Source organism: Syngnathus floridae, chromosome 12, assembly GCF_059516105.1.
Source record: "Syngnathus floridae isolate MCC-2025c chromosome 12, RoL_Sflo_1.0, whole genome shotgun sequence".
In the NCBI taxonomy this organism is placed as follows: Eukaryota; Metazoa; Chordata; class Actinopteri; order Syngnathiformes; family Syngnathidae; genus Syngnathus; species Syngnathus floridae.
In genome coordinates this window covers 3,853,778-3,867,793 of record NC_142424.1, presented here as the reverse complement: position 1 = coordinate 3,867,793, position 14,016 = coordinate 3,853,778, and the positions used below count along the sequence as shown (strand labels likewise).

Genomic DNA, 14,016 nt, shown 5'->3' with positions numbered 1-14,016 from the left:
TTATCCAACCGGTTTGAGACGTCATCACGTTTCCGTTTGCTGCACTTGTTTCCTCATATGCGTGCCCCGCAAACTGCTGCCTTCAGGGGCTGGGAAACGGTCGAAATTACTAGAAACAACAGAAATGATAAGGTTTACCGAAAACATACATTGATATTCCATCTTATTTTTGCCTTTCCTGAATCTGACACTCTTTAAAATTAGTTGCCATGCGAAAATATATAACCTTAAGAGGCAGTTCATTAAAATGCTCTTCCACTAGATACATAATTATAACAGGGTTGATTTTTTAACATAATTAACAAATACATGAAATATAGTTTTTTTTTAACGTTCATTTATACATTTTACTTGCTCCGGCCGATTTTTAAAAAAAATATATTTTGTTTGGTGGTTTTTGGTGCGCATTCTTCCGTATGTCAACTACGTGGCCAGGTAACGCGTTAGTAATTTCTCAGGAGGGCCTGAAGGCATCACTCCCAAACGTCATAAACAAGCAGCCAACCTCACACTCCCCCCCCCCCCCTTCCTTTCCTCCCCTGAAGCCCCGCTATCTTTAGCACTGTCGCGGATTACCGTGCACTGAGAGCAGGATCGACTACCTGCCCCATCGCTTCCCCCCTAGCACCGAAGAGAGCTCCTCAAAACGAACTACACAGCGACATAAATCCCCACAAAGGATGGGGGAATGACAACGAAATTCCCGTCCGCGGTTCTCCGTTCCCGACAAGACTACCACCTCCAGCACCCGCGACGATGCTGCTGCTCTCCAGCCCGCGGAGCGATCGCCAACGCCGGGCCTCGACGTTGCTCCTTGCCGCGGTCGTGCTCTGCGTCTTTCGCGCTGCTTCAAGCCTGCCAGGTAAGATGCATTTACCGACATTTTATGTGACAAACATCCACTTCATTCGTGGACTGTGCTTTTTTTCTTCTTTTTTTTTTTAAACCAATTTGTCGCGTCGACGTGCGTCATCTGGGGGCATCTTTAATGGACGAGCTCCTGGCACCTGTCAGGCTGACAGCTTTGCGTCAAAATGGAGACGATTAAAACGCCACAAAAAAAAAAAAAAAAACATGAACCCTAAGCGACTATTTTCTTGTCCGCACATCTCTGCGCGGTGCGTTGTCGACGTGGTCGCTTTCTGTTTTCCTTTTTTTTAATCCCGGTTGAGTGAGCAGGTGGAAAAACGCAACAAGTATTGACAAGTCATCGTTTCTTTCCGTGTTAGCATTTCCTCAAGTAAGCTTAAAACTAAAATTATTATGTCGACAGTGTTTCTCAGCGTTTTATATCATAAAAATAAAGATCATAAAGCATCAACACCATCCATCTAACATGTGCGCAATTATCAATTAAAAATTCATGATACCTAAAAGATAACAATTTTATATCCTTATGTATTTTAAAAGTGCCAAAAATTGGTGATGCTTGACTGCATTATTTTTATTTTTTTCCTCGACCATCTAATGTGACAGTTTGATGGCCTCAAAATAAACAGATCCCTATCTCCTTGCAGCTTTCATTTGCTTTTAGAATTGCATGGCAGGCCTGCTCAAGTGCCCTTCCGGGGCTTTCTATTGCCCACTGCAGTATACTTGAGCTGGTTTGTAACTGATGGCGCTGATGCCAGATAATCTGCTCCTAACTCGTTCAACACGATAACCATGTGAGAGCTGCAACAGCTGGACAGTCCAACGTCATCTTTCGAGCTCCACCTGCTCCCTCCCTGCACAGAAAGAACACGTTTACATCAATGTGAATCAGCACGTTTGTATTTATTCAAACGTATCAACCTCTACCCGAAGGTTGTGACGCAAAATATTTCATGCATATTCATATTCATGATTTTACCAAATGTGATGGTCACGGATGTGTTTTCATTGCATGACACGTCATCATGACAATATTGTACTGAATTATAAAGTATTGCAATTAAACTCTTCTGGACCGACCGGTAAATTTAACACAAACAAACACTTGAGGCTAATCTGTAATCATAGCTAGCCTAAATAACGCTATTATAAACTGACACATTAGCACTTTACGCAAATGGTATGAATCATAAAATCAGCTTTGGGCATTAACGCACAATAATGAAGGTTACACTAGGCTATTAATAGCTAATTAGTTGTATGGAGGATTTTTATTGTTGCAAATGACTCCTTCCATTCACGATGCCCCCATGTATCATTATAGATTCATAGCAAATGTGCCGATGATGTGGTTTTATCTCATCTTCTGCCCCGTGGCAGAATTAGTCATCTACGATTTAGTGGTGAATGGCAGACGAGAACAGTCAGGTGGAAAGCCACTTAAGCTGTGTCGCTCGGGGACATGAAGACCACTGAGTCGATTACGGCCTCCGAATGATTCACTTCTTTTGTGTTTATGGAGATTTAGTGTGCTACATTTAAAAAAAAAAAATAGCCATGTGCGCTGCGGGCTCTCCAGAAAATATGAATTTACAATCATAGCGGGCATATTAACCCAGCAGCTGCCTAATTGCTAGTTAATAATATGGCAGATTTGACCCAGAATTATCGTCCCATTTTTTTTTAGCTCCTTATTTTCACACTATCTATACAGATTTCCAAATCACACGAAGTTTGTGAGGGATTACTGACAGATCAGTACCCATGGCTAAAAGCAAGCAGGAAATACTCATCAATACTATTGATCTGCTTCATTGTGGTGTTGCAACTGAGAAGTCTAAAGGAAAAAAAAAAAATGGTGGGCGAGCCAAGGATTCCCATTAATCCCACTTCTTTATCCCTCACCTTGCTTTCTAGTTTCTATCCATCAAAGTGTGTTTGGCCATGAGAAAGTCATGATGTCACCAAATGGTGTAGATCAGTCAGTGTCAAAAAATAAAAACTGAACATCATGACCAATGATGTTTATGAAAATAATATCGCAAGTCACTGTAACATTAGCATTGCGCATAAATATAGGAAAATTCTATTCAAAAGTGAAATACAACTGAACTGTGCTGTCATTCTTTTGCTTACCACTAGGGTGAGCCCAAGTACCCCTAATTGTACAAGTTTCACACTGTATTTACCATTTGAACTTGTTAAACTATGTTGAGGATTATTTTTTCCACCAATAATGTCATTGTCATTGCTACTTAAAATATTTTCGTGACACCAACCTGCCAAGTGCTGACGGCTCACAGTGCACATGCCGAGACTGCCGGTCTATTTTTGACATCACAGAAGATTGCTTTTAGAAAGCAGACTGGTGGCTATAAAAAAAAAAATAGCCCCCAAAAAAATAATTCAATAAAGCTGTCGACCTTTTGTGTAGTCACTCATAGCATTGGAAGAAAAAAAAGAAGTATTTTCTCTCACAAGCAACCTGTGTATCTAAAACACCAATGAAAACATTCAGCATATGATATGATGACTGGAGATAAAAAAACAAATCCTTTCTGATATTAAATCTGTAAAATCAGTTTTATATAAGAGGAAGAAAGTCTTCCCAAAGTCACCCAACGTATGTGTAAACAAAAACCACCGACAGTAAACTCAATTTTTCCCACCGTTTGCTCCCTGTAATTAATCAACAAATCAATCCAAGCGATCAATAGCTACACCCTTCCCCAATTGTCATCTTCACAGCAAAAAAAAAAAAAAATCAAGTGATATCAAATCGTGAGATTCCCACTCGTGAGAGGTGGCAAGCAAATTAATCAGCTTGTTGCATCATCTGGCCCACAAGTCGTGGAAATAGAATGGAATAAATCAAGGCCACCTCCACGCCGCCATTGTGTAAGCCCTTTGTTCTGTCTGCTGCGATGGGTGGGTGGGTGGAAGATGGTGGGGGGGGTGGGGGGGGATGTTTGCTGCCTCTGCCGCTTTGCTTTGCTTCACTCTAATGATAATGACACAGTAATTATCCCCTGTGCAATGCTTACACTTGTCTGACATAATAAACGACATAACAGTAACGACAAATTACTCACTTAAATGATTTTTAGGGTTCATTTTTTTCCTCCAGTTTTAACGCAAACCGTTTTTTTAGATCATGTGTTGGTTAAATAAATGGAAAGTCACGCCCATTTTCTACCAAGAGCGTCCGTGCCTTGCATTTTTCGAGATTCATTGAAGCAGCATGGGAAAGTAGTGCAGCATCCGCGAACCAACGTAGATAAGACGGTGATTTTCCGTGATGGTTGTCACATTCTTCTGAAGCCATTTCTGAGAGGAGGAGGAGGAGGATGCTTTCTGGGGCGATTAGGCAACATTTTCCGCTATGTAGTTGAACACGGCGAGGCGTGAAACTTGCTTTTTTAGGGCACATCACTTTTGAATAATAGTGACTAAATCTCAGAAATGTAAATCACTCCCATGGAAACAAAAAATAATGCATTTAAATTTGCAATAAAAACATTTTTGTAAATATTAATGTGCTTAATACAGATCCTTGGTGGACGCCAAATGTAATATATCATTCAGCCGATAGAGGTATTACGGCACGCTGTCTTTAAATGCTTATCGTAACGAGCTCCCTGGGGAGAATTAAAGGCGTACGAGTTTTGCCAAGCGTGCTCCCGTTTTGTACGCTCGTGGGAAATAAACGGCGCGTTCACAAATCAAGCGAGAGAGCGCTTTCCACTTGATGAGGACTCATTTCCTGGATGCCATCAGTGAGTGTGTCAGGAAATCTGCACAATAGGTGTATGCGACCCACTCAGCTTATTTCCTGCCCTAGCATGGCCTGCATTTTGTCGCCGGACAAAAATATAACGTCGTGTTTGGCTTTTTGGGTGAACAGCGGCAGATGTAGAAGTAGTCATTTCTCTCTCTTTTAACAAGGACTCTGGAGCCAGCGTTACATAATGTGTTTTTTCACACTATCGTAATCAGACATCATGCTGCGGAATGGCGTCCTTGTTTTTTTTGGCCAGTTTGGTTTTTCCCTCCGTTTGCCAGGCTCTTAACCTCAACTCGATAAAAACATACCTCTTGCATGTGAAGAAGGTTGTATTTTTTTTTTTTTTACCAGGCTGTGTGAAAGTGTTTTTTTGCATAAATGCAGATTTTCCTGGCAGTCCGCTTTGCAGATTTTCACACTCACTGGCCTTTTCACCGCCTTCAATCTCTCACCATCTTCCCCCGTAGCGATGCATGTGCAGTCGCTTCGTCTTTGCGAACATATGCTTGCTTTGTGTTTGTGTGAAGAATAAATTACCTGCACGCACGTGACTGTAATATGTTCCTTCACATTAACCTACGGGAACTGCTGACTGGCAGCGCTGAGATTTGAACCGCTTCAACCTTGCAGGTGTTGAAGAAAAAAAAAATTCCACACTATGGAAATGGAAGTTTGTTCTACTGAGAGCTTTTTTTTTCTTCTAAAAACATCTTTGAAGATGTTTTGTTGTTAAATTGATGCTAGGTTGATGTTGAGTGTTTGTGGTTTGAACAGCCTGAAGGATGAAAGCTTGTTTTCAACCTTTAAGTGCTGCCAGTTGCGGTTTCCGTAATGACCCGGTGGGGTTGTCCAGAGAGCAGGACAGTGATGTCATGGACGCACAAAAGTTCTAAAAACTCAACAATTCATTTGGATAGGAACCACAACATTCGGATTATTCTTCCAGTTCTTGATCTGCAGTGTCAGCCAAGTTCTAATTGAGCTCATCTTTTTTTTAACCAGCTTGATTAGAAGTTAGAACACACCCAAAAATAGCAGTATGACTCATCCCCAGCGTTTGAATCCTCGTACTCGATGCGACAAGCTCAAGAACATCTGTTTTTATCAGCGTCTTTATTGTGCCTTTCTTTAAGAGGTCATGTCGTTGAAGGAAATCAACAGGGACAAGTTAAGACAAACCTCTCAGGAGCAGGAAGTAAGCCACAAGGGATAAAATTAAACATGATAGATGATGCAGGCTAAAATAATTGAGACGTTAATCAAAGTGCTAATGAGGGATAAGAGGCTGAACATGAGTCTTTTACGCCCGCAAAGCAAAAGCGAGTGAGAACATTGATGAGGCTGACGCGTCGCTTCCAGGTGTTTAACCAAAAGCTAGAAATATTTTTCATCTGTTGACTGCTTAAATAAAACCGAACTGGCGGGGGGCAGAAGATTAAAAAACAAACCAATCGATCAGACAGAGTGGCTAGCAGCTAGCGGTTAGCAGCTCCAGAGTTACACCTGCTCCAATGAAAACATAACCTCCTTGGAAAAGCTAATTGCTCTCAAGCGGATACTAATCAATCGAGGGAAGGGCTAAATTAGCCCGGCTAATAAACAAAAGGCATGGCTCTTGTGCGTTGGCTCCATCTCACCACCGCCACCCCCCACTTCGGCGCATCTGCTCCTTTGATACCTCGCATCTTCCCTCGTATCGCAAGCCTTGTTGCCATGGAGGTCACTTGAATCTCTCCTCCAGCCATCTCCAATCGTGACTAATACGCTCCCCTTACGTAAATATCAGCCAAGTAGAGGAGAACGGATTGGACAAAGTGTATGAAAGACTTGAATGGTTCATCCCAAGGTCATATCTTCATCTTAAGATGTATCTGCTTATACCTGACCTCGTTAATTGAATCATTGTGTGTCACTTTTTGTCTATGTGTCCCTCAGCCGGCAGAACGTGCCCTCACCACATCGACTGTGCCAAAGAGGGACGCCACCTGTGCCGACCCGGATTCACCACTTGTGGCTCCTGCCTCGCTCCGCTGGTGGAGGACGAGACGGGTCGCTGTGTGACCAAAAGGAGATATCATCAACATGGTATGAAAACAAAAAAAAAACTCGTAATAAAATACTAGCATAGGCTATATTAGACTGGCTAGCTAGCTAACCTGAAACAGCCGACCACGCCCATTCTTTGGCGCACACGGCACTCACCAAGCCAGGCCCGCAATGTCTGCTACCCCAACTTCACACCAGAGACATTTACATGTCTTTCTCAGTTCTAAAATTTTCGAGGAAGGAACTTTGCTGAGCTCCAGTTATTTCAGCTGTCGTCTCAGGCAGACACACCTTAAAACAAACCTCATTAGCGCAGAAGCTAGACGAGTATACAAAGACCAGTGGCTTGAATAAATATTTGTCTGTATCCAATTTATCTTCTTCTATGTACTGTATATATGCAGTTTATCCAATATTCTCTCCTCCATAAAATCTTTTTGAAAGCAATTACTACTTTCCTTTTTAGCCCGAATCTTAAGGCGTCACAGAAACAGCAAAATGATGAATTCTCTGTGACTTGGCTAATGTCGTATTAATTAGCAAATATTTTTAGCCAAGCTAAATAATAAGTTGTTTGCTTCCTTTGCCGCTGTGTCTTCTTCCGTGGCTGCACACAGCTCCCTTCCTCTCAGCCTAGCTGTCTCCCGTTCGATCGCCGATTGATTTTGGCCTCTCCCCCTGCTAGCTTATCCATCTTGGCTTGATGGCTTCATTCCCTCGGTTTGTCACCGTCTCGTGTATTTCCTCTTCTCCGCTCTCTGCATCCCCGTGACGCCGTTCGCCCATCATCCATGTTTCTGACAAATATGGCGCAGTGTGATGTGATCCTCGTGAGGATTTTATTTATTTATTTATTTTTTAATCTGGCCCTGCTGCAGCAAACACGTGAGCCGCCCCCGCACTCCGGCGACTTAAATCGCTTTCAATGTCGTAGATCTCGCTCTCATTCGATTAAATCTAATGTCATTTTCGAAAAGAGCCAGACTGCAGAAATAAATCTTTTTCTCCCATTGGGTGTAAATTGCAGAAATTGAAACGTGTCACCTATCACTGCGTGCGTGTGTGTGTGTTGTTCTCGTAAAGGTCTGTGTGTGCGTGTTTGAGGATTAATAATTTAGATGGCTCTGCGGCGGGGGAGCGTACAGTAGAAACTTGGCTCAATTTGTTGGCGGCAACTTTAGATAAAATGTCTGCCTCTGTATAAATGCCAGCTTTTTTTTTTTTTTTTTGATGCGTTGAAATATTCGAACGGGATTTTTATATGGTTTACGTAACATTCTCGAATGACGTGTTTCTGCTTCTGCAACAAACACTAATCCACGGGAACAGATCATGCATGATAATTTACAAATATGCTTTACACAGACTGTCAAATCAAATTAAAATCATGCGACAGGTTTCATTATTTTTTTCATTTAAATTTAACTTGATAAGCCCCATTAATTGTGAGTCATTAGTTTTTTTTTTCTCCTGGGGGGGCGCTAGAGGACTTTCAGGGAGGTGCAACAGGTTACGTAAATAAAAAGCTAAACATGTTAAAACAGCAAAACTAAGCTAGCAGTTTCCCTTAACATGGAAGTTATAATAATAATAATAATAATAATAATAATAATAATAATAATTTAGTCCCTACATTAATGAGTTCTTCTGTTGCCATTTTCGTTTGGTGTTCTGTGTGTCCAGGTAGGACAGCATTTAACAAAAGGTAAACCAAAGCGTTATTTGACATTTAGGAGTGGCCATGCCTCCTAGCCTTGTTTTTTTTTTTTATTCTGTGTAGACAGTGAAGGTGTACAGGATGTGCCAAAGGCAGGGCTCGTCCGCATCACATCCTCGCAGTTGACCTTTAACACCTTTCCCTCACACATATGTGTTAAGTTGATTTCAGACTCTGAATTGATGAAATGTGGCTGTGTTACAAACGCCGAATGAGCGCCACAGAGATTAAATTGATCTATATATTTTTTTTTTTTCCTTGATGATTAAAAAAAAAAAAAAAAGGAGAATTTAGTGAAGATTTCCTGTAAGGCCTTATCAGTAGTCACTCCCCTTGGTAAAAGCTAATGAAGTTAACATACAAGTCTGTGACCTTTTTTATCTCCTTATCTTTCCCATTGACCATTTGTCGACCTTTCATTAAAAGTGTCTGAAAAGAGCACGCCAATTATTAGAGATGTCTTCACAGTAGGACTGCCCTGTTTTTTTTTTCTGCTGTTTGACTACGTCTGTTCTCCTGAGTGTCCACAAGACGGCAGCAGAGTTCACATAGTGACAGTGCATACGTGCATAATGGCATATTTTTTTCTCAATTCTCTTTAAAAAAAGTTTTATTCTAAAACTTTAATGACAGTATAATTTGTTTTAAACTAATCATTTTTAAAATACATATATTTTAAAATGTATTCTAAAAAATAACTACAAAGGAATTTGAGGTATTTCAAACCACTTCAAGTAGGTAAACTAATTTAAAAAATTTTTTTCAATTTATTGCGATAGCAAATACAGGAGAACTTAAGAGGCAATACAGGTGGAAGTGAGTGTTTTTTGAGTGGGAAAAGATAACAGCACACATGCGTGTCAGTGGCTCTCCTGTTGAGCCGTTTACTGTTTGTTTGTAATAGCCAACGGACCCCCCCACCCCCTCTTCCCCCCTATAGGCCACTCTCAGGGGGGGGGGTTACGGCTCATTATCAACCTGGTGACAAAACGATCTTACGTGACCGGAAGTGTGCGTACTCAAGTAGCGTGTGGCCTACGCACAATCACTACTTTTTTGTGTTAATAATCCACCCTGGATTAAATTTGGGGCCACGTATTCACTTCCATTTTTCATCTCGCGATCCCCTGAGCATCGAACAGTTTCTTTCCAAATTCCAAACAGGGTCATCATACTTGACGTGGCTAACTCTGCATTCCAATCAAGTGAGCACCCACGGAGCACCCAGCCACCTGCTAGGTACAGATGGCGTACCCCGCCTCTGCAGACACCTGCCGCGACGTACGCTAAATGGCGAAGGGGGGTGGGCTGGAACAAAGCCGGCGGTGAAAGTGCCGGTGTGTCACAGCGTACACATTAGCTCAGCCAGATGGTTGACCCTCTACAGGGGGAGAAAGTGATACTGTAATCATTAATGTAATGATGCAGATATGTTTACGGGATAATGCCCAAATTGAAGATCCTCTCCTTTTTTTTTTGCTTATGATTTAACGTTCTGCTACATTGAGAATATGATATATTGCAGGGTGACTTTATAGCAGGAACACTTTGATCGCCACCATTAGCTCCGCTTCGGTCTCTATTGTCAACGTAGCACATTTACTGAGCCAGGTTTTTGCTGATTGCTCCTGCCCCCTACTGTGCTTCCTCCCCCGGCCACACACACACATGCATGGATATGCTGGGATCTGGTTGCCCTGGAGACCCGTCCTGTACCGCAGGAATGTGGCTAACTGTCTGGCCTAAAGGGCTGTTAACATCAGTTTCGTATTGTCTCCTGCTTCCCACCAGTCAACAAACAAATAAGACAAGACCCACAGGCACACGCCTTGTCTTGTCACTTTGATTTGGTCGAAGGACATTGGGGATTATAACATAAACCTGCCAATAATATATATGATCTTCTTGCTAGCAGTCACGTCATCGTTAATAGTGAACTAGCCTAAAGTCGCGCGGGTGTTGTCTTGTAATGTTGTCTTTTAGCTTCAATTTATTCAAATCTTGTCTTTTGTACCCAGACTTGGATGAAGAGATCGACTTCATCCACTCATACATTGAAAAACAGGAAGTGTCTGCGATCGAAGCACCCAAAACACATTTGAAACCTCCCGGTAAGAACTTTGATATCCGTTGACTACATTTTTGATTTTCTGACATCATCCTCTATCACCTTCAGTCGCCGTCCTCTCAGCCAAAAGCGGAATCAAGATGGCCGCCTCCGAACAGGGGCAACTGGGCCGAGATGGCTCGTCCGCCCAAACCCGAAACGGCACCGCTGCAGGGTCCCGTCTCAGCAACGCGTCCACCCCTCAACCCACCCGAGGGGACCGTCGAGGCGGCCCGCTCGTCCAGAACGCTCACAAGGACGACAAGATCATCATCAGTGAGTTTCATGCCTCGATGGCGTCGCTGAACAAAAATCAGTGTAGCTAATGCTATATGTCATTTAAAAAATTGTTCAACTTCCAGTTGTCATCTCCTTGTTCGTGGCGATCGGCACTGTAGCATTGATCATGGCGACTGTCTGCTACGTCAAGTAAGCCACCGCATGAAATTTTTTTTTATTCCCTTTAATTGATGCGTTACTAACTTGCACTGCTCCCCCTACAGGTTGCGTAAAGAATCGCGTCTGGCTCAGAAGGTGGACTATCCCGCCTTCAGGGGTGCAGGTGTGACCGCCGCCACCGGTGCCGGTAAATCGGTACGTGACACGCTCGCATTTATCGTTTCGATTCCTTTCCTGGCTTCTGCAAAAACACACCGTTTGATTTCTATCTATTTTTGAATGTGTCACATAACACACTCTTATTCTTGTCTGTAGATTGGGGATAAAACTCTAGCACAAAGTGCTCAAATGTATCACTATCAGCACCAAAAACAGCAGATGCTCTCTATTGGAAAGTATGTATTTATTTTTCCTTATTTATTTTCTGATGTGTTCAGTTATATTATATAATTTAATCATTTTTTTCATTTTTTTTCCCCCCAGTCACAAACCGGAACAAAAAAACATGGACTCCGAGATCACCTCAGATGAAGAAGAGGCGGGAGACTTCACAGTGTACGAATGTCCTGGACTTGCTCCGGTGAGGTCGCAGTCATTTTGTGGAAGCTGAGAAGCTAAAAAAATAAAATAAAAAATCAATCTTGTGTGCTCTCCTCCACAGACCGGCGAGATGGAGGTGAAAAACCCTCTGTTTGACGACTCCACCATGCATTATCAGGGGAATCAAAAGTGAATGCTGAACACACACACACACACACACGTGCAAACACTCACACTTGCATGCAGACAAACGGAGGAAAACTGGCAGAAGACGAGACGATTAAAAAAAAACTTGTATTGTCTCTCGCTTTTGGCCCTTTACTAATTCTTCCCTCGCCTTCTCCATGCCTCTCTCCTTCCTGCTTTTATGACCCTGGTGTAATTTTTGGGTTCTTTGTGAATTTTAAGTCTTTTACCACAAAGACTCCTCCTTGAGTTGTTGCTTGTGAGCGTCCTGTCCTCAAATTAAATTTTAAACTCTTTACGTTGCAATATCTCTTTCCGTCATTTCTGCTGCTGTTTGCGAAGACTGTGATAAAATAGCAAGAGCATGTAGGAACACACACACACACACAAACACACACACGCATAAGCAGAAAAACAGGTGCACTTCTTTGTTTTGTCATGCGTAGCTTGTGGCTAAACCACATTCTTAGCAGGAAATATTTAACATCCCATCTCTGAAATTTTAGCATCACCGTTGCTGATTTGATTTGTCGTCATATGAGCTGCGCATAAAGATTTTAAGATATAGAAATATATATATGGACATACTGTATCTACATATATATGTTATTATATATACATATATATAGACGTATATACGTACGTATACAGTATGTACGCATCCACATATGAAGTACTTGATGATGTCTTGCATGGTTTGAGCGTATTGTGCAATGCAAAAATCCTTCTGCCTCCTGCTTATGCAGCCTGTCAATAGAGGACGAATGTACAGTCCAAGTGACATTTGAATGATTTTTTTTCCTGGGGTGGAGAGTAGGAAAGATGGTAGTAGGGCTCTTTTTGGAGGGAGGGGGTGGGGGGAGGGACAGACTATATTGATAGATGTATCGGTGGTCAATTTCACTATCTTGTGTTGTCCCGCTCTGTCATCTTGTCGGTCCCAAAGTGAATCTCCTGCTGCAAAAATGTACATAAAAGCGTGAAAGTGTTCACCTTTTATAGATATTTGTACATGCAGAACAAGGAATCGGTAATAAAACTTTTTACCACGGCAGTATTACTACTCTCTTTGTTTGACGCGTACTTAACATTTTGTGTTTGTTTTTTTGTTTTTCATCTTGAGGGCCATCTTGATTGAACAAGCGTCGCAATTGTAGGAAAATATAGTTGTGATTTGTTGGCAAGATTTTTTTGGGTGGGGTAGACAAGTAAATATTTCTTCCAAAAAAAGATTTTTATTACCATTATCGGTTGAGTTACAGTCCAACTAAACTTAGTTTTACACTTTAGTGTAAAACCACAGTCTGTTTAGCTGAATGCTAACAAACAATGCAAAATGGTATAGCGGGCTGTTACGTGTTAGCATTTTTGTCGAACATTTGTTACATGAAGCTAAAAATGTTAGCTAAGTCAAGTTAGCTCAAAGTGTCAACAATGATTGTGATCTGCTTGCTTGTGTTTAGTCTCAAAAAAACAAACAAACCAACCGACGCATTATTTGAAATGTATGCTAGCAAACAAACAGCCACTTCCTCTTAGCGCCACATCCTCTTGTTTGATGTTTCAATCCTCTCTGACCTGATTTTTATTTTGACTTGATTATGAGCTACCTGTAGAAAAGTTTGACTTTTTTTTTTAACCAAACCACATAGCTTTATCTTACAAAAGTCCCCTAGCTTTATTTTAATACACTCGCAGCTGAAGGAGCAGCACAATGTCCATTGAATTGAAACTGTTAAATCGAACGGATTCATGTCATTTCACTGTATTCCCTCAAGCAATACACACGCCGAGCGCATGTTGGTGGTGGGGGGACGCAAAGTTAGCTGGTAGGGGGGCCACGTGTGTGGGGGCTCCGGTCCCCATTGAGTCGCATGCCGAGGGCTGTCAAGGCCCATTGTGCGCGTGGACAGTGGAAGGAAGGCAGCCATTGGTGGCGAGGTGAAAAGCGGACCCGGGTGGAGGGCCTGTGAAGATGGGCGTCAAAGGCTCGGCCGTTAAGGAAGAAAATCAAAAAGCCATCAGACTTGTTTGTTGCCGCTCAACGGGAGGGCCGCCACTTTACATTTAAGCCTCCCGCTGCACAAAGAGGTTGCTCTCCACTTGGAAAGTTGGAGCGACGCGCCACGCGTGCTCTTTTAGCTGTCGACTTTCACAGTACGTCGTACCTGAAAGCACTTTATAAGCGTTTGGAAGTGACTCCGGATTTCTGTCGCTGGGCGTTAATCAAGCCACCACATAAACAATGAATGGGACGTCAGTAGCGATGTGCTCAAGCACGGCCCCGCCCTGCAGCAAGTTTTTTTTTTTTCCCATTCATACATACCATTACAACTTGAATTTTTTAAGCTGTTGAAGTGAACC

At 42.2% G+C, this 14,016-nt stretch overlaps 1 protein-coding gene across 1 annotated transcript; it reads left to right on the top strand.

The window, feature by feature from the left end:
* Positions 1-530: 530 nt before the first annotated feature.
* npdc1a (neural proliferation, differentiation and control, 1a) lies at positions 531-12,706 on the top strand. Its single transcript, XM_088391418.1, has 9 exons — positions 531-862; positions 6,593-6,742; positions 10,439-10,531; positions 10,597-10,803; positions 10,890-10,956; positions 11,031-11,121; positions 11,242-11,321; positions 11,410-11,506; positions 11,588-12,706. The coding sequence occupies exons 1-9, from the start codon at positions 757-759 to the stop codon at positions 11,657-11,659; spliced, it is 963 nt and encodes a 320-aa protein (XP_088247544.1). The 5' UTR covers positions 531-756; the 3' UTR covers positions 11,660-12,706.
* Positions 12,707-14,016: the final 1,310 nt, after the last annotated feature.